This window comes from Microtus pennsylvanicus, chromosome 9 (genome assembly GCF_037038515.1).
Source record: "Microtus pennsylvanicus isolate mMicPen1 chromosome 9, mMicPen1.hap1, whole genome shotgun sequence".
Lineage (NCBI taxonomy): Eukaryota > Metazoa > Chordata > Mammalia > Rodentia > Cricetidae > Microtus > Microtus pennsylvanicus.
This window is the reverse complement of record NC_134587.1, coordinates 109,464,672-109,485,161: the sequence shown is the minus strand read 5'-3', so window position 1 is coordinate 109,485,161 and position 20,490 is coordinate 109,464,672. Positions and strand designations below refer to the sequence as shown.

The 20,490-nt window shown below is 49.9% G+C and overlaps 1 protein-coding gene across 24 annotated transcripts in view; it reads left to right on the top strand.

Moving 5' to 3' along the window:
• Positions 1-18,671, top strand: part of Sugp2 (SURP and G-patch domain containing 2) — a 30,655-nt gene extending 11,984 nt beyond the window's left edge. For 4 of the 24 annotated variants that reach the window (XR_012911895.1, XR_012911903.1, XR_012911907.1 and 1 more), the window contains 10 exons: positions 1,304-1,424; positions 6,504-6,994; positions 8,639-8,750; positions 11,864-12,336; positions 13,695-13,756; positions 14,178-14,306; positions 14,413-14,549; positions 15,213-15,333; positions 15,988-16,073; positions 16,208-17,741. Coding sequence is in view for 11 of the 24 variants with exons in the window: in XM_075987249.1 (XP_075843364.1) it covers positions 1,304-1,424; positions 6,504-6,994; positions 8,639-8,750; positions 11,864-12,336; positions 13,695-13,756; positions 14,178-14,306; positions 14,413-14,549; positions 15,213-15,333 (1,646 nt within the window). In the remaining 13 variants the exon portion in view is untranslated. Of the gene's footprint in view, positions 1-1,303; positions 1,425-6,503; positions 6,995-8,638; positions 8,751-11,863; positions 12,337-13,694; positions 13,757-14,177; positions 14,307-14,412; positions 14,550-15,212; positions 15,334-15,987 lie in introns of those variants that run through there. The other 20 variants (XR_012911905.1, XR_012911899.1, XR_012911906.1 and 17 more) reach the window with 13 other exon arrangements.
• The last annotated feature ends 1,819 nt before the right edge of the window (positions 18,672-20,490 follow it).

Below are 20,490 nucleotides of genomic sequence, written 5' to 3'. Positions count from 1 at the left end.
TCTACCCGAAATTTACCCATCAGGGTTTTGTTTCCTGGTGGGCCAATCAATCCCCATCTGCTACTCCTCTGACATGGCCACCAGCACCAGCCTATCTCCAGGTTCAATGAATGAGATGGTCTCAAGGAATAAAGGTGAAGAGTGACAGGATAAGACACCCAGCATCCTTTGGCCTCCCCATTTAGGCACATATGAACACGTACCAAATATATTTACATGCACATAGATAGTGCTGCACACGACAAACCCAGCTTATCTGTGGGTATTGGGATTGTCATAGTTGTACAATAAAAGCGCTCTCAACTACTGAGCCATCTTTTCAGCCCCATCGATGGTGTTTGGGTTTGGGTGTTTTGTGTGTGTGTGTTTACATATGTATGAGTGTATTATATGAGTATGTGGTATATAAGGGAATGTACAGGCCAGAGGAGGACATCAGCTGTCCTGTCTATCACTCTCCATCTTATTCCCTTGAGACAGCGTCTCTCACGGAACCTGGAATTAGGCTGCTGGCCAGCAAGCTCCAGCCATCCTCCGGTTGCCACCTCCTGTAGCACTGGGGTTAGACAGTCGTTGTTACACGTAGCTCTTTATTTGGATGTTGGGGATCTGAACTTGGGTCCTCATGCGTACACAGCTATTGAGCCATCTCTGTGACCCCAGGGTTTGTTGTTGTTTGTTTTGAAACAGTCTATGTTGTCCAGGCTGTTTGGAAATTCTTGGGGTCAGACAGTCCTCCTGCTTGACCTCCTGAGAAGCTGTGGCCACAGGGACACAATGGCACCTCTGTCTCTTGCTATGTCTCATTTGCACCTGTTTTCTGGGTTAATACTCAAGCCGTCAGGCTTAAAGCAGCCTGTATACAGTGGTAGCGGGTCATTGCTTACCCAGCTCCTTCCTGAGCTTCCACCTCACTCCGTGTACAACCAAGGGACTCACTACTCATGGCTGGAGCAGGACATTTTTCAGAAGGACTTTTTGGTTTGTTGAGGCAGGGTTTCTCTGTAGCTTTGGGGCCTGTCCTGAAACTAGCTCTTGTAGACCAGGCTGGCCGTGAACTCACAGAGATCCACCTGCCTCTGTCTCCCGAGTGCTGGGATTAAAGGTGTGTGTTATCACCACCCGGCTCAGAAGGACATTTTCTATTTCACCCAGGTTTCCATCTTTTCAACACCAGTGTCCCATGATTGAAGGTTCCAGTTGCTGATGGCTTGGGCTTTTATGCTGCCCTCTCGTTCACTGTCCTGGTCTCCAGGCCTGAGTGGTCCACCGGTTTTTACAACATCCATTCTGTGTATTGCAGCAGTCCCCCAGCGGGCGGATCACAGGGTGGTGGACACCATTGACCAGCTTGTCATGCGTGTCATCCAAGGCAGGCTGTCACCCAGGGAGAGAACACTACTTCTGCAGGACCCTGCTTACTGGTAGGCATGCTTATTTTGTCTTTTTTTTTTTTAATGACATGTTCTTATTTAAAGAAAATATATGTTTTGCCTACATGTATATCTGTATACCATGTTCATGCCGTGTCTAAAGAGGCCAGAGAGGGTGTCAGATACTCAGGAACTGGAGTTAGGAAGTTTGAACTGCCATTTTGAACTGGGTGTTGTTAATTGAAGCTGGGTTCTCTAGAAACACCAAGTACAGCTGAGATATCTCTCCAGCCTCTATTTTATTTTTTGTTTGGTTTGGTTTTGATTTGGTTTGTTTGTTTGTTGGTTTTCTGACACAGGGTTTCTCTGTAGCTTTGGAGCCTGTTCTGGAACTAGCTCTTATAGACCAGGCTGGCCTCGAACTCACAGAGATCCGTCTGCCTCTGCCTCCTGAGTGCTGGGATTAAAGGCGTGAACCAACACCACCCAGCCTTTTTACTTATTTTTTAAATTGTAGCAGATGGGGTCTTACATTGTGGCCCAAGCTCTGCTCAGACTTCTGGGCTGAGGGGATCCTTCTGCCCCAGCCCTGGTTGCTCAGTGGTATTTTGAACATTCTGTGACTCCACACTGGCTGTATGTGAGCTGCTCTGTGACCATTCTTGCTCTACATTGTGCATATAATCTGTTTACATATAGAAGCATTGTGCTTAGATGATATGTAGCTGAAGTGAGCTGGAGCAGAAATCAAATGTGGGGCTTTAGCTTCAGCCAGTGTTAAGCAGGGGAGGAGGCCACATGGCCTTAGATTCGTGAGGAAAGCTGAGACCGCTTGGTAAGAAGGCACCCAGGTATAGGGACCTAGGGGTGACTTTACTGGAGGGACGTGGTCCTAAGAGGACTGCCTCTGCCACATGGACACTGGGCATCGCCTAGCAGCTGATGATCACCACCAGAAGATTGGAAATAGGCATTGATTGAGAAAGCTAAGATTTGAGGGGAACCACTGTGAAGGAGAGGTGCCCATCTTGACGGACAGAGTAACGAGAGAGGAGATTTAGTGTAGGATATGCATGCATAGTGGGTACTCTCAAGTGGAGACAGCACCAGAACCATGAGACAGGAACTGCTATTAATGGCCCAGAACCTAGTTAGGGTACAGTTCACTTAGTGACCTCTCTGCGCCTACATGCAGGGACATACCTGATACATGCCTAGCCGCTGGCTTCTCCTAGCTGTGGAGGGAGATTCCACAATTCCTTTCTTGTATTATTTATTTATTTATTATGTATACAATATTCTGTCTGTGTGTATACCTGCAGGCCAGAAGAGGGCACCAGACCCCATTACAGGTGGTTGTGAGCCACCATGTGGTTGCTGGGAACTGAACTCAGGACCTTTGGAAGAGCAGGCAATGCTCTTAACCTCTGAGCCATCTCTCCAGCCCCCTTTTCTTGTACTCTTGACTCTAAAACCAGAACCATGTGGCTGAAACTGCCAAGTTTTTGTGCTTGCTGGAACTGAAATATGGCTCCTTGGTTCAAATACATTTTCATCAGCTTTCTGTTTTCAGTGGTGTCCTCCCCTGCTTAAACCTTTATTTAATTCTTTTTCGTAAGTTGATTTCCTCACAGCCTAAATGTAGCTGTCCTAGAACTTACTCTGTAAACTAGACTGGCTTCAAACTCAGAGATCTCCTGGCCTCTGCCTCCCCAGTGCTGGAATTAAAGGTGAGCAATATTACAACTGACCCTAACTTTTCTTTAATTTTGTTTTACAAGTTGGAAGCTTAGTTGAGTGGGATCTGACCCTTAGTTCATCATTCCCTTTAAATTTTTTTCTGTTTTGTTTTGGTATTTTGAGACAGGGTTCTTCTGTAGCTCTTGGGACCTGTGGATCTGTCTTAGAACTTGCTCTGTAGACCAGGCTGGCCTCGAACTCACAGAGATCCACCTGCCACTGCCTCCTGAGTGCTGGGATTAAAAACACGTACCACCACCGCCTGGTCTTTTAAACTTTTATCTCCTTGAACGCAAGACTTAGCGCCATTGTACTTCTTGGTGCTCCTTTTCCTCAAACTGTCGAGTTTGCATGTTCCATTACAGAGCTGCATGAGAGTGAGCACCAATAACCACAGGACGCAGTCATAGCCTCTGCCAAAGCCATTAATCCAAAATTCTTCAATTCAGCCTCTGGTAGATTTTTTGACAAGAGCAGAAGGCAGCCACATTTTTCACCAAAATATCACAGGCACAATCTCTGGGCCACTTAATAATAATCTTCCCCTCTGAAACTTCTTGAGCCAGACCATCCTACATCTGTCTTCAGTGCTTCTACTAGTCTGTCTCATTAAGTCCTGTTTAAAGCATTCAATTGCTTTCCTAATCCAAGGTCCCAAAATCCCTTTCCTACCAATAAGCAGCATGATCAGACCATCATATCAATACCCTACTCCTGGTACCAGCTTCTGTCTTAGTCAGTGTTCTATTGCTGTGAAGAGACACCATGACCATCCCAACACTTTTTTCATTGTGGTTGTTTTGGTTTTTTGTTTTTCGAGACAAGGTTTCTTCTTTGTACCTTTGGAACCTGTCCTGGAACTTGCTCTGTAGACCAGCCTGTCCTCAAACTCAAAGAGATCCACCTGTCTCTGCCTCCTGAATGCTCAGATTAAAGAGATGCGCCACCACTGCCTGGCTGACCACACTAACTCTTATAAAAGAAAACACTTAATTGGGGCTGGCTTAAAGCGTCAGGGATTTAGTCTAGTCCATTGTCATAATGGCAGCAAGCATGGCAGTGTGTGGGCAGACGTGATGCTGGAGAAGGAGCTGAGAGTTCTGCATCCTGATCCACAGGCAACAGGAAGAAATTGCCACGGAATCTGCCTCGAGATTTTGGTTTTATTTTGTTTTTGTTTTTTTAATTATTTATTTATTATGTATACAATATTCTGTCTGTGTGTATGCCTGATGGCCAGAAGAGGGCTCCAGACCCCATTACAGATGGTTTTGAGCCATCATGTGGTTGCTGGGAATTGAACTCAGGACCTTTGGAAGAGCAGGCAATGCTCTTTACCTCTGAGCCATCTCTCCAGCCCCTGCCTTGAAATTATGAAACCTCAAAGCCCACTTGTAGTGACATACCTCCAAATCCACATCCCCTAATCCTTTTCAAGCAGTGCCACTCCCTGCTGATAAAACATTCAACTATGTGAATCTTTGGGAGCCATTATTTAAGCCACCACACAGTACTTAATGACAGTTAACCACATTTTCTTCTTTCTGTAGAGTAACACTGGGATGGGACTCATAGTGGCCTCACATGCTGGGCAAATGATCTACCCCTGAGCCACACTCGAGCTTGGTGTTTTGTTTTTCTTGATGGACTCTCATTCTCCCCAAGTCTGGCTCAGCTGACCTTGAACTCTGGCTGTCCTCCTGCTTTAATGCTGGGGTGGCAGGTGAGAAGCACACACAGGTGTCTAGCCTATGCTTCTCTCTGTTGCTGCCTCTCACATGACTTCTAACTTGTAATGGCAGTAGGGCTTTGCCAATGGTTCCCTCAGCATTTGGGAAACTCCCAATCGCTGTTCTAGGGCTCTTCAGTTGTTCCCTCCAGTATCAGCAAAGGGTTGGTCCAGACCTCTGGATACTAAACTCTGGCTGTTCAGCGCTCTATGCAGAATAGTGTACTGCCTGCATGAAACACATCTCCAGCACATGGTTTTACTTTGATTTTTGAGAATCTGTGTAGTCTGGGCTTATCTGGAACTTGAGATCCTTCTGCCTCAGCCATCCCAGGTGTGCCACCTCATCCACCCTCCTGGGTGCTTTACATAGTCTTCAGCTTACTGGAAACACCAGAGACAGTGTGACTGTGTCCATAGCTGTTGGACTACATTGATAAGGGACAAAAGTGACGGGAGTTCCTTCTCTTTGTTACAGCCAGGCTTAGTTGACCCCCAAACAGCATACCTTCTCTGTGTCGAGGAACCTGTGATAGTTGTTTGTGTGTGTGTTTATTATTGTGCTTTGTTTTTGTTTTATGAACTGTTGAATGCCTGTTAGGTGTTCCGTGCTGTATGGGACAATCAAAGAAAAAGGGTCACTCCAGAAAGTAGTTAAGGCTCTGTGGCATCAGGGAGGGACAGTTTTGAAGAGCTGAACCTCAAACACTGCAGAAGCACACTTATGATGGTTACACAAAGGTGGTTTTATGGGCAGAAGTTCCTCATACCAAAGCCCACTGATCTAAAACCTTTTCTGAAGGAAAGCATCATACCCCTGCAGCTTCAGTCCTTACTGTGCGCTGTTTGCAAGGTTCTCCAGGTGTGCCAGGATAGTCTTGTGACCAAAGTCATGCAAAGGCTATAAAACTTCTTCAGAAAAACTTTATAGATAACAGAAAACAACCACCATCTTCTATAATGTTTTCTTCAAGATCTAGGTACTTCTGGAAATAAACTATTTCATTCTAATGTTTACCCTAGATACCATGATTTTACTAGAGTTCCACTACAAATGCCAGATCAAACTGGAGGACACAGGCTCCCGTTCCTTCTATTGTTTCACATCCAGCAGAGATTTGACACCCTGTACGTGAGGGAGGCAGTAAGGTGACCACCGCAGCCTGGTGTGTTCAGCTGTCCCTAGGGCATCAGACTCTCCTCAGTCTTGCCACACCTGCCTCACTGGCACACAGAAAACTCTGGAAGCACTTGACCACCTAGCCATGTGACGGGTGCTCCTCTGCCTGCCTTGTAGCTCCTGCTCTGAGCTGACCAAAGTCAAGAAAGAACCAACCAATTCTCACTTACGCACCTTTAATCCCAGTACTCTGGAGGCAGAGGATGGTGGATCTAAGTGACTTTGAGGCCAGCCTGGGCTACAAACAAATAAAAAGATAATGGCTTCTTTTGTAGTCCAGACTGGCCTTAAATTCTCTGCAGTCTTCCTGCTTCAGCCTCCTCAGTGTTAGGATTAAGAATAAACCAGGTAGATCAAAGCTTTTGACTTTGTTGAGGCACCTGGACAACAGAGGGCTGCAGGCGCCACACTTCGGAGGGCAACTATGCCTTGCTGAGCACAGTAGTGCTCTCACGGTACCCTGCTTGTGTCTGTTTGGCAGGTTTCTGTCTGATGAGAACAGCCTGGAATATAAGTACTACAAATTGAAGTTGGCAGAGTCACAACGACTGAACCACAGCTGGCCCATCATGGAACGGAGGCCAACACCAGCACAGTGCGCAGTGCGTGCTATGCTGTATGCACAAGCTGTGCGAAGTCTCAAGCGTAGACTCCTCCCGTGGCAGCGCAGGCGGCTGCTTCGCTCTCAGGGTCCTCGAGGCCTGAAGGCCAAGAAAGCTGGCACTGCCCAGCACACATCCCTGTCCTCAGGCGCTCAGCAGAGGCACCGTGGCCGCCAGACTGCAGGAGGCTCCTTACAGGTAAAGCCACCACCACGGGACTCAAGTGATGCTGCCCAGGACTGCCTTCCAGAGCCTGCCAAACCCCATCCTCAGCCCTCCTGCCCTGGAGCCTTGGGCCCGTCTCCTCGGCCAACAGCAGGGGATGACTCGGGAGCCCTGCCGTCCTCTTCTCCCTGCCCCTCTGCTGATGGTAGGTGCTCACCTTACCCCTCCTGTCACCATGCTCATCTGGGTTCCTTGGGATGGTGGGTGGGGGTGCCAGGTGCTCAGGAATCAAGGCCAGGTGGCAGGCTGGAGTAGCCAAAAGAACTGGAACAGTATGGGCACTTGGCCATGCTGTCCTTGATGTTACTCCTGAGCCCCAACTCCTTGATCCAGGTGACAAAGTGCTGTCCAGGTACTTGCTGGGTCTCTCGCACCACAGTTACCCTCACATGTGCCAGAGTTCACTGAGGCAAAAGTTTTGTGGAAAAGGACAGAGTTTTCAGAGAACCAGCACACACGCTCTTGATGTTTTGCTTATTTTTTGGATGTGTTTGTGAGCGTTTTGAGACAGGATCTCTCCATATAGGTCTGGACCTCACTATGTAGACCACACTGGCCTCAAACTCAAAGAGCTCTCCCTGCCTCTGCTTTCAAGTGCTAAGATTAAAGGCATATGCCACAATGGCCTGCAAGAGCTTACTTTGTTTGAGATAGGGTCTCACTCTCTAGCCCTGATTGGGACTGGACTGGAACTTACAGCCACTGACCTGCTGCATCCTTGTCCCTCTGCCTGGTCTCTACTACATTTTCATCTTGTCTAGGCTGCTTACAACAACTAGCCCAACACTCACACTACATGAAACTGGCTGTTGTGGGGTACACCTGTCATCCCAGCAGGTATGACCTGGGCTTCAAGGTCAGCCGCACCCATGTGAGACCTTGTCTCTTATAATAATCATGATAATGATAACAATAATAATCTACAGAAATAATTCTGTATTATTTAGGAGGGATTAAGAATGTGAGGAGCGGGGGCTGGAGAGATGGCTCAGAGGTTAAGAGCACTTCCTGCTCTTCCAGAGGTCCTGAGTTCAATTCCCAGCAACCACATGGTGGCTCACAGCCATCTGTAATGGGGTCTGGTGTACTCTTCTGGTCTGGTGGCATACATGCAGATAGAACACTGTATACATAATAAATAAATAAATCTTTAAAAAAAAATGTGAGGAACAGATAGAGGCAGTTGCTAAGTGACTTCATTGGTTTGTGTTCAGCAATGCTGGCCATTGAGTGCAGGGCCACAGGCCTACTAGGCAAACACCCCCAAGCTGTACCCCGAGACCATTGCAGGTATTTTCAACCTGGTCTGGTCAAATCTACAGGTGCAGGGCCCATGCAACCCAAGCCCCCCATGGTGTTTCCTTGGATGCCTTCTGTGTCACTCTGCCCCTGCCCAAGTTTGAGGTTAATGATGGCCCATGTGGTCACCAGCAGCTTACCTGTCCTCTGCCCAGTGCTAAATAGCTTTCAGTGGAACACATGCAGGCGGCACAGTGCCCAAGCCATGTTTCTCTGCTCCTGGCTACTCCAGCAGTGTCCTGAGCTTCTGGCAGGGCATCTTCTGACCTGAGCTTTGAGAGTTTGAACAACAGTTTGGCAGCCTGTTGGCTGATGTAATGAGGATGACAGCCAGCCCAAGTGTCCATGGGACTGCTGGTGCTTCTGCCACAGTCTGCCTGTTGACTAATTGGAACAAGGAGAGGACCCCAGAGTCATGTGGTACAGGGAAGGATCAAGGGGAGGTGGCTTGACTCAATCTAAGAGCCACAACCACTGCTTTGTTTTGTAGTGGATCCAAAGACCATGGAGACTGCTGAGAAGTTGGCCAGATTTGTGGCTCAGGTGGGCCCTGAGATTGAGCAGTTCAGCATAGAGAACAGCACCGACAACCCTGACCTGTGGTATGTGCCTTGTACCCACACAATCCGCCCCCAGCCACACACTGAGCCAACAGGATGGACTTACGCCTTCAGCTGAGCCGGGCCCAGCACTGGCATCCTGTGGGTCAGCCTTCACCTAGATCACCAGGAGACCCGTTGCCCTCTTGTCCCTCAGTCCTCACACAAAGACTGAGTACACCAGCAGCATTTGTGCATGTGCCTCACCACAGGTCATCAGAGAAAACTCCAGAAACCAGCCCTGAAGAGCCCCAGCTGCTGAGGGAACGCTAACCTAATGGTGGAAGGCCTCTATGATGGGGTTGTCCTGGGCTCTTCCAGAGACCCTGTGAGATCTCCCAACCTCCACTGTACCCATGTGTTCCCAGGACCAAGCCTGGCACTTGGCTTTCCTCCTGCTTGTTGGAGAGCTATGTCATGGTCTGACTGAAAATGCAGTTGAATGTTTGCTGGGTGCAGGAGGCCTGAATCTGTTCATGGTGCTGCACTGGGGTGTAGTTGGAAACATGCAGGTTTGGGCCAGAGCTGGAGCTCAGTTGGTAGACTTCTTGCCTGGCATGCACAGAGCCCTGGTGTATGTTCTCAACACCGGGTAAGCTACATGAAGTAGTCTTGCTAGCTCTTGGAAGATGGAGGCGGAAAGTTCAAGGTCATTCTTGATCCATAGGGAATCCTGCTTCAAAAAGCACAGAACAGAAGGATGGACAGAAGGTAGACAGGCTGGCTTATATATCTTAAAGAACTTACAAGTCCTGTGCAAAGAAAGCATGCTACTCTGGCTGCCTGGGCCTGGTGTGTACATGCTGTGTCCTGCACTCCTCAGCCCTGACCCTTGACTCTTTTGCTTAGACTGACTCCTCCCTGGAGACCTGGGGTGCCATGCTGCTGGCCTGTGCTGACCGATGCTTTGTATCAGCCCTTTACTTGGGCCTTTTTTCTAATTCAGTGTAGATGACAGTTTGAAAAGAACGTTCGCTGTTCTGGCATTCTGGCTCCTGCACAGCAAACACTCCTATCCACTGAGCCCCATACCCATACCCCAGTGGGATCTGTTTGTTATTACGTTGTTTATTTACTCTGACGGATGAGTGCATGCCACGGTTGAAGTGTAGAGGTCAGAGGACAGCTTGCAGGAGTTGTTCTCTTCTTTGACCATGTGTGTCCAGGGATCAAATTCAGGTTGTCAAGGCTTGGAGGCAGGGAGTGCCATGTTGCTGGTCCCCATATTTGAATTTGTGGGGAAATGGTGAGGGGAGAAGTTTGAGTTTTGCTTTTGAGACAGGGTCTTTACTGTACAGCCTTGGCTGGCTGGAACTCGCTGTTAGACTAGCTGACCTCAGAATCACAGAGGTCCACCTGCCTCTGCATCCTGAGTGCTGAGATTAAATGTGTACAGCATTATGCCCAGCTGAAAGTTTGGTTTTGTTTGGTTTGGTTTGGTTTTGGGTTTTTTGAGATGGGGTTTCTCTATGTAGCTTTGTAGACCAAGTTGGCCTCAAACTCATCCACCTGCCTCTTCCTCCTGAGTGCTGGGATTAAAGGTGTGCACCACTACGCCTGGCCCAGTTGGAATTTTTAATCCATTTTGTTCTAAAATAAAAAAGTCTGATTTTCCCACTAACGCTTCTCAGCAACCGGAAGCCATCTTGTGTGTGCATCTGTCATTGCCCCCTTTGCATAGCCCAGTGCCAAATGCTGGCTCAGCTGCTCTTGCCCAGCACTGCAAAAAATGTCTCCAGGCCTCTTAAGTTGGGAGCATAGCCCCCAGCCCCCAGCCCCCAGGCCTGAGAGTTGTATTTGTCTGGACTCCAAATCCCAGCATGCCAGGTCCTGAACCCTCCTGGGGCGGGGGAGATCAGGACCCCTCCCACAGGGTATTTAAGATAGCTCCCAAAGGAGAATCAGGTTGTCTCTGTTCCTTCCTCCTGGTGGTCAGCAATCCCATTAAACCTGGATATTTTTTTAATTTGGCTAGTTATGATTTGGCATGATTGGGATTTTTATGTCGGCAGAAAGCTCGCTTTAGGAAAAATTCCTAACAAGGCGTCTCTCTTTTTCCCACCTGTGTGTGTGTACCCCTGATTGACTTTGAGTCCCTCACCAGCCCACAGTGTCAGTCATGATACTCTTTTAACAAGGCTGTCCAATAACCATGTGTCTGTGTTCATGAGGGGAACCTCCCTCGGGACCCACAGGTCCTGCCCCTCCCCCGTGTCAGAAAACTGCACAGATAACATACAGGAGGGTGGTTGATTTGGGGTCATGGCTTCTGAGGTACCAGTTTGTGATCAATCTGGCTTCACTTCTCCCAGTTAGTGGCAAGGCCAAGAGGCACAGCAGGCTTCTGGAGGCCAGGGAGCAGAAGAGCCTATGATGTGCTACCAGCAGCCTTCCTTCTCCTTCTGTTCCATCTGAGTCCCCCGTGGCTGGTGGTACACACGCTCTGCAGCAGGCTTTTTCCACCTGCTGCCCCACAGCCATTCAGCTCTGCCCCCCAAGCCAAGCTGACAGTCACCCTGTACCTTCCCATTGCTTCTGCCTGCCAGCTCTCACATCCACATTCACTGTCACTGCCAATCACTTTGTACTTGTTAGAGTGTGTGCCTGTGTGGTGTTATGTGTGTATGTCCATGGGGGTTGGTATATTTTTCTGTATGGACAAACAAGCCAGAGGTTGACGCTGGGATGTCCTTCCCCAATTGCCTTTCCACCTTGGCTTTTTGATTTTTAAGATTTATCTCTTTTTAAGAGTGTGTGTGACCATGCGTGTGCATGCGCACAGTTAAGTATGTCAGAGGAAACAGTCTGAGCAGACTATTTGCCCTGGGAACCAAATTCAATTCTCAGGCACTTGTGTAGTAAGTGTTTTTACTGGCTGAGCTGCCTTTTTTTTTTTTTTTTTTTGAGGTTCTTGGGATGGAATGGGGGTGGAGGCTCATGAATGTTGCATGAGCATCCTGTCTTGATGAACTTCAGGGAAGATTATTAGAGTCACCTAGTCCTAGTTCTCAACACTCTGTCTCCCATTAGGCAGGCTGTGAAGCCAAAGCATGGCCATGCAGAGATCATGTCCTGCTGCTGCCTCTGTGCTCTGCAGCAATGCGTTTTATCCTCAGGTTCCTGCACGACCAGAGCAGCTCAGCCTTCAAGTTCTACCGGGAGAAGGTGCTGGAACTGTGCCCATCCATTTCCTTCCAGTCTACTGGTGAGGTGGGGAACTCAGCGCAGAGCCCCACAACTCGAAAGGAGGGTAAGGGTGAACCGGAAGAGGGGCGTTCCCAGCAGGAGGCTACACTGGAGGGCCCTGAGGTGCTGCCTGAGGAGGAAGAAGATGACGAGGAGGATGAGGGCAGAGAGGAGGACTGTACCCTCAGACCACAGGCAAGAACCGCCAAGTGTCCAGGCTCCGAGGGCAGCTCCCCCACTGACAGCATTCCTGGAGAGGGGTCTAGGGAAGACCAGGCCAGCACCCCTGGCCTCTCACAGGCCTCTGGCAGCTGCTTCCCCAGGAAGAGAATCAGCAGCAAGTCACTGAAAGTCGGCATGATTCCTGCCCCCAAGAGGGTGTGTCTCATCCAGGAGTCAAAGGGTGAGTGTCCCCAGAGTCCTGTGAGGGAGGAAGTAACACTCCCAGGGACCATTCCAGATGTGCCAGTGGCAGCCAGTCTCCCTGCTTCCTCCAAATGCCTGCTGGCCTGTGTGTAAAGATGGTTCCTAAGTGCCTGGCCTAGTGCACGGGGTTTTTTGCTCTCAGGGCTTAGGATTTGAGTGTCTTTTTGGATTTTGTGGTGGTTTACTTTGAGACAGAACATACGTGTGTGGCCTGTGCTGGCCACCCAGCTCCTCCTACCCAGCTCCTCCCACCCAGCTCCCACAAGGTTAGACTGCAGGTGTGCTACCACAACCAAGTTCTCCTTGGTGTGTAATGTTGGCAGGGGAGCCCAGCTAGGCCATGGCTGCAGGGCCCTGAACCTATGCTTTGATTTGAAAGTATTTTTAAGCCAGGCGGTGGTGGCGCACGCCTTTAATCCCAGCACTCAGGAGGCAGAGGCAGGCGGATCTCTGTGAGTTCAAGACCAGCCTGTCTACAAGAGCTAGTTCCAAGATAGGCTCCAAAAGCTACGGAGAAACCCTGTCTTGAAAAAAAAAAAAGTATTTTTAACTATTGTGTATTGCCCTCCCAGGTGTTAGCTCAAGACCCACATGTCCAGTAAGAAGAGCTTACAAAGGGCCCCTTCTCTTCTGCTGGGCTCTGTCACCACTGGGCTCTGCTAGACGCTCATCCCACCCCTTCCCACCTTGAGACACACCTAGCTTCTGAGTCCCCAAAGGTTCCCATACCTGTAGTGAAGGTGGGAGGACTGCAGCCATTGGACCTTACTGTCCTTGGATACACTTTATGTGTCCCTAGCACTGTTAGTGGATGGCCATTAGCCCAACTGTGACCCTTGTGTACTGTATCTTGGTGCATGGGGGAGCTGAACCATGCTTCTTGCCAGGAAGTATGTCTGTCTTACCTCAGATGCCTTAGTGCCTTGGGCATTAGTTAGCAGCTCTGCATTGTCTTCAGTGACTTCTATGATGAGCATTTGGTACTCTCCTGAGTTGAGTTCTCAACTGATAGATAGTTAGGATTCCTGAAACTGCCCCTCTGGTGTCCTCTTGATGGAACTAGAAGGATGCAGTACTGATGTGACTTGCCTGCTGCAAAAGAGTTCCTGTGGCCGTGTGAAATAGCCCAAGCAGTAGATCCTGTGCAGGCCAGCACTCTTATATCACAGCCATATGCGGCCCAGCTCAGCAGACAGAATGTTGGAGAGCTGGAGGTGGGAAGGGAGCCAGCAGCTGACTGATGTGGGCTGTGTCTTCACCAGACAGCATTTCTTTCTGTCTCTAAGGACATGGGCCAATGTTCACTGTGGACAGCTCTCTCCTTTTGTCTTCTAGTCCATGAACCAGTTCGAATCGCCTACGACAGGCCTCGAGGTCGTCCCATAGCCAAAAAGAAGGTGTGTGTGACTGCATAGTGACACTCCTTAGCCCCTGCAGGAGCAAGATCGGATTGGTACACTTGGTGCCGCTTGTGATGAACCTTCAGACACTTTACAGAGCTGGGTGTGGGGCATGCCCTTGTGTCCCAGGTGTTTAGGCAGCTTGAGGCAGGATGGTTACTTATGTACAGGAATTCCAGGCTGGCCCAGGCATCACAGCAAGCCCCATCCCCAAGACAGCAGCCAGGCATGGACATGCCTGTGTCCCTGCCTCCAGGAGGCTGGGCTGGAGACGCCCAGTTCAGCCCTACAATATAAACTGTGCAGTACACAGGAAAGTAGTGATTGGTCCACTCACTGGAGAGGCCACTCGTCCTCACAGGTCTCTTGCTCAATCTTTCCTGCTGAGCCTTTGGCCTGGTCCTTGCCCTCCTCACAGGGTTTCCCTCACAGGCTCAGCACAGGGCAGCAGCATGCCGCACCACTGCCAGGTGCCAGTTCTGACCCTGGGGTAAGGGATCTGGCTTCAAGAAGTCCCACCCCCAGGGATGTTACAGGGAAGCTGGAGGTGAGTGGGGCTCACCATCCCAGGCATCTGGGGTTAGGAGAGCATTTGGGGATCCAGTGCGTGCTGGAGCAGACTGGTCCACCCACCCCTGCCTCTTTCTCTTCAGAAACCCAAGGACCTGGAGTTTGCCCAGCAGAAGCTGACAGACAAGAACCTGGGCTTCCAGATGCTGCAGAAGATGGGCTGGAAGGAAGGCCATGGCCTGGGCTCCCTTGGGAAGGGCATCCGTGAGCCCGTCAGCGTGTATGGCATGGCTGGTGGGGGGACCCTGGGTGCCTTGTGTTGGGGCTAAGCCACAATGTACATATAGCTGGGTCATTGTTTTTAATTAGCTGCTCATTTGGGTGCACAGATATGGCCAACTCCTTCCTCTATAGATCTGGACAGCTTTTTGACCTGATGTTCATGGCCTTGGAATCTAAGCAGCATTTCTGGTAGTTATGGCACAGGTGTTTATAGAAGCCATTACAGGCTGCCAAGGTGGGGACACAGATCCTCAACTCCTGTTTGTATATCTAGAGGGCATGTTCCTTAGTGCCAGTACACCCCTGCATCAGGCATCTTCTTGTGTCAGGCAACAAACCCATGGAAGTCTCCAGTCAGGCCTGGCACTCATCTGTGACCCTAACTCTTGGGATGCTGAGGCAGGAAGGGGATTGTGAGTTCCAGGCCATGTTCGCATGAGCTAGTAGCCTTAGTTTTTCTTTTTCTTTTCCACTGTGGCTTGTGACTTGTGTTTTACTTGTTTGATTTTTGCTATGCTAGGGAGAGAGCCCTGAGCCTTACCATCCATGGCAAGCACTTTGTCACTGAGCCATGCCCCGGCCCTGTGATTGTTTCCTTTCTAGGTGTCTTGTGTCCCATGACCCTGTGCACCCACCCTTGACTGTTGTTTCTTCTCTGCAGGGGGACTCTCTCAGAAGGAGAGGGCCTGGGGGCTGATGGGCCGGAGCAGAAAGAAGACACGTTTGACGTCTTCCGCCAACGCATGATGCAGATGTACAGACAGAAGCGAGCCAGCAAATAGGTGCGTGCCAGGACCCAAACCAGCACCTGATGCCATCAGAAAGAGTCTGAGTGAGACAAAGGACTTTTCCTGCCTGTGCCCTTCTTTCTGTCCAGGCATGCACAGGAGGAAACTTCCCTCCACAAAGGAGCTGCCTGCTGGTCCCAGGCTTCCCATCTCACCTCCAGTGCCTCCGCTGGGCTTTGAGCATACTATCATGGGAGCAGGCCATCCTTGGCCTTGCCTGTTCTTGCTCAAGGTTTCTCTCAAAATTGACAGTCCCTTGCAGGGTCAAGCAGCCAGTACAGACTTGATGATTATGACCTTGCCCAGCCTACATATTCCTTCCTGTGGACCTCCAGTGGTGTTCTTGTGAAGGCCTTAGGCCTACAGGCCTCATCCTTCCCACTCTTGCTCCACCCCCCTTTTTAAACATTTACTGTGTGTATATGTGAAGCAGGTGTGTTGAGGTGCCTGTGTGGAGGGCAGAGGACAACTTGTAAGTCAGTTCTCCTTCCACCATGTGGGACCCTGGGATTGAACTCAGGGCCTCAGGCTTGGTGTCAAGCACCTTTATCCACTGAGCCCTGTCGCCAGCCCTCATTCTTGGTTCTTGACCTTCTCTCCCACAATGCTCCAAACTCAGTTCTGAACAGCCATTCTCTTCCTGACTAGATCAGAGCCACTGGCGACAGAGATAAGCCTCGAAGCAGCCTTGCCCTTCCTGTACCCTGCCCTGGACGCCTGCAGCCTAAGCCTCGGTGTGTACTCGGCCAGCTCCACCTCCCCGGGTCAGGTTCCACCAGGCCTTGACACTGCACCTGCAGCAACTGCTCTCAGGCACCCTTGCCTTCTAGCTTTTGACTCTGTCCTTCATCTTGTTCTTCTTTTGTAGGTAGCTCCTCAGCCTTAGTGCCCAGGGCCTGGTTCCCCTGCAAGTTCTCCACACAGCCCCACCTTCCAGAGAGAGCCCTGCCTTCTGTCTCCAGAGCTTATCTGGGCTCTGATGGAGAGGGAGCCATGTGGATTCTTGCTTTTGAGCAATGGTGTCTCAGCTCCTGCAGACTTCTGAGAGCTCTGCAGGCTGAGGCAGGGGGATTAGGACAAGTTAAAGTCTAGCCTGGCTGTGTAGCAGGACCCTGTCTTGGGAGACTTGTTAAAATCTTAGCCCCAGATGAATACAGCTTACATGCCCAGCACATGCTTGTCTCTGTTCCTGGGGAGTATATCCTGAGGAAAACCCCAGCCTGTGCACTTTTGGCCTTGGTGCAGCTCCCACAAGGCGGTGCTGTGACACTGCTGTGCTGTCTCCGTAGACTCTTTCTGGGCCTCTGGAAGGATGAAGCACTGCTCAGCTGCAATGAATGACTGTCTCAGAGCCCTCCTTGTGCCCAGCACTGCCCATGTCTGCCACCCCTGATCTGTGCTGATACTCTCGCTGGGGTCCAGCCTCCCACCACTGGTCTGGTGTCAGCCATGAGCATAGCTGGAGGATCTTGTGTCATAATGCTCAGCTTCTGTTGCCCCACTGTGCCCCTTCTTCATAGCTGCTGCAGTCCCAGGCCCACCTGGCTCTCTTGTCTTGGCAACTCACAGGTCTTTGTAGCTATGAGGATCTTCACTGCAGCTGGGTCACAGTCTGACCATGAACCAGTCTATAGGGTGGGAGAAGACAGGGCAGGGACCCAGGCTGCAGCTTCGTCCTCTGGTCTTTTCTTTCACTTTTCTAGCAGCTTCCATGTTGACTGTGGGTTGGAGCAGGACCCTGGCCCATGGTGGGCTCTGCAAGTGGAGCACACAGCTTGTCTCTCCAACTTCTCTCCAGGCATCTGCATTTTGTGCTGATCCATTGGGTCTTCAAGATGATTAAGGAATTGCGGGTATATGGCCCTGGTGCCAAGCAAGTCTCCTGTACTCCTGGAACTGAGACTGTCAGGGACTGCCTCCCAACCTGAGAAATGTCATTCTTGGGTTCTCTTCTGGGGACAGGGCAGGTGGTGGGGAGCGGGAGCACGTACCTCACACCTGTCTGTGCGAGCTGTCGTGACCCTCCTCTCATACACCATGCTGTCCTCACTCTCCTAAGGCCACCTTGCTCTCCAGTCAGGCTGCTTTGTGGGCAGGGCTATGGAAGATACCTGATGCACATATGTGTGGCCTTATCCCTGTCACAGTGTTTCTCCTGTCATTCTAGTTCCAGGGTCACTTCCACAAGGGCCATGGATTCCAAAAGCTGTGCTGGCCTGGCTTGCCGTGGCTCTGGCATGCTCCTGTTCCTGGAAGTACTTGGTGAAGGTTGGTTCTGGTCCCTGGTAAAATGCAAAAGAACGCTGATGATGTCACACTTGGACGTTGTTGTGTTTGTGAGAATCTAAGATGTCATGGTGTTGTCATGTCAAGTGCTCAGAATAAATGAGGAGCAGACCCACTGCCCGGCCCGCCCTGCAGTCACTGAGGCCCCAGCGGGGAGGCATTGGGCGTCTGAGGTCAGCCTGAGTTATGTCATATGCTGTGTGGAAGAACAGGAGATGACTTAGATATAGTGGCTTATGTCTATAATCTCAGCATTAGGGAGACAGGCAGGAGGATATCCTGAGCCACAGAACAAAAAAGTCAGTCCTGTGAGGAGGGGACATGAAAGGTGACAGTGCAGACCTAGGCCTGACAGGTAAAGGGCCTCTGTAGCGCTGATGACAGTTGTCTCCAGGTCCAGCCCTCATACAGACACTCCTAGGCGTGACAGCAGTCTGTCAGCTGAGATTCAGTAACAAGTGTCCCTAGTTGTCTCCAGCCCTCGTGGTGAGTGCTTCCACCCTAAAAACAGGCACCTCAGGCTTGATGACAGTCCAGGACCAATGAAGCTACTCCTGGACTTTATGACATCTCCCCCAGGCCCACTGTACTCTACAGGCCCTTATAAAATCCAAAGTCTCTGAGGGCCTGAGAGATGGCTCAGAGATTAAGAGCATTGACTGCTCCTGTAGAAGAACCTGGGTCAGTTCGCAGCACTCACATGGGCAGCTCATAGCTCCAGTTTAAGGGATGTGACACCCTCATACAGACATAACATGCAAACAAAATACCAACGGACAAAATCAGTAAAAAGGAATAAAAAGTAAAAATTAAACACTGAGCAGTGGTGGTACGCACCATTAATCCCAGTACTCCCAGGCAGAGGCAGATGGCTCTTTTGAGTTTGAGGCCAGCCTGTTCTGGAGAGTGAGTTCCAGAACAGCCAGGGCTACATGGAGAAACCCCGTCTCAACAGCAGACTCTGGTAAAATAAAAATTAATATTTTCTTCAAGTGGGAAGAACCAGGGCACAATCAAAATCAAAGTAAAACTGAACTCCAACTGTGAACAACACCTTGTCCTGTGTCTGGGATCCACTCTTGGTCTGGGCTCCTCCGAAGGACTTGGGTCACTTCTTGGACTCTGCCCTCTGCGGCACACAACTCATCTAGGCTTCAGCTGACTTTCGCTCCACAGCTGCTGTGCTCTTCTCTTGTACCTGGGCTACACTGAGTCAATAGCTCTCTTAGGGTTTCACAGTGCCAAACCTCAGCTTTCCTTGTCTTCAAAACCAGTACAACCTGGGTCTCACACCCAAGTTCAAGTGCAAGGGTCCACTGTCAGCCACCTCTGGAACACAGCCTAAGTGTGCTATAGGGTAGCACTTCTCAGAAGATTTCACTCCAACAATGCTAGTCTTTTTTTTTTTCCAAGATGGTTTCACTGTGTAGCCCTTATTGTCCTGAAACTTACTGGACAGCTGGCCTTGAACTCACAGAAATCCTTGTTGTGCCTCCTGAGTGCTGGGACTGTGCCACCACCACACTGGCTGCCCTCAGTGTTCCTGCATTCCATGCTCCTACAGAACAGCCCACAGAGCTGTCAACACTCGGTGGCTATCGAGGTTTATTTTAGGGTTAAGCCCATTTAACCTCTCAGGGTCCAGAAAGATTCGCTATGGCAGGGAAAACTGGCTGGGGAGAGGGATCTGAGGGGTAGAACAAGTGTTCCTACTGCGTGTTTATTCCTTGGGGAAGAAGGGAAGAAAAAAGGGGGTCATTCTCCACAAAGCTTTCAGTTTATATAGGCAGACCGAAAAGTTAGCAATTCCACGGGCAGTAACCAGAGTATCAGGCAGTCATTTTCAGAGTCACAGAAGCCAGTGGATCTGATAAGGAGGGCTTCACGTCTCAGAGCAGGTGTGCCTACGAAGTGCTAGGAACTCTGGGAACTCGCCTTGGGTAGTCAGAATGACCTAAGGGCTTGATTTTCATTAGCGGCTAGCTGGTTGAGTTAAAAGGAAATCTCTTTTGGCAACTTTGCTTTTGACTCCAGCAGGGTGCCCAGGTGAGAATTTTTCTCTCTGAAACTAGTTTTAGTGACTCCGGGCCTTTTTCCTGTCTAAACAGCTAATCTCCTAGGCTATGATCTTACGTTAACTGAGTCAGAGCAAAGGTCAGTAGATCACAGGTACTTGAGTCTGCTGCTATAGCAGACATGGGCTCCCTTCTTGTCAGTAAGTGCTGTCAAAGTTGTGGGGCCCTAGTTTTATGCAGATTTTGGCTTTGAGGATGAAGGTTTGACTTGAGTACAATGCTTTTTCACCAGGGCTTCACTGGGGAAGGTATCCGGTTGCCCTACAGGAAAAGTCAGGTTTATAAACTGCTGGGAGACTATAGAAGGGAGAAATGCCATGATTTCATAAGATTTTTACAGAATTGACAATGGCTTATTCAAAAGACGGTTGTTTCCGTAGCTCTGCAAAACGGGTTACTCCATGTGGAGTGTCCTTACTCCTGTGGCTTGTCCAATAGATCTTAATGTATAGAATACTTGTGGGTGAGCTCACCGCAGGTGGTCTCAGTGACCTTTCTAGCTTCAAGTTCCAAAGTCCTCTCACAGTGCTCCCAAAAACATGGTCAGGTCTGTCACAGCAATGTCTACTTCTGATGCCAACTTGTCTAAGATTTCTATTGCTGATGAAACATCACCAAAAAGCAAGCCGGGGAGGAAAGGGTTTATGACTTACATTTCCACAGCACTGTTCATCATCAAAGGAAATTAGGACAGGAACTTCTATACCCAAGGCAGAAACCTGGAGGCAGAGGGCATAGAAGGGTGCTGCTTACTGGCTTATTCCTTACAGCTTGCTCAGCCTGCTTTCTT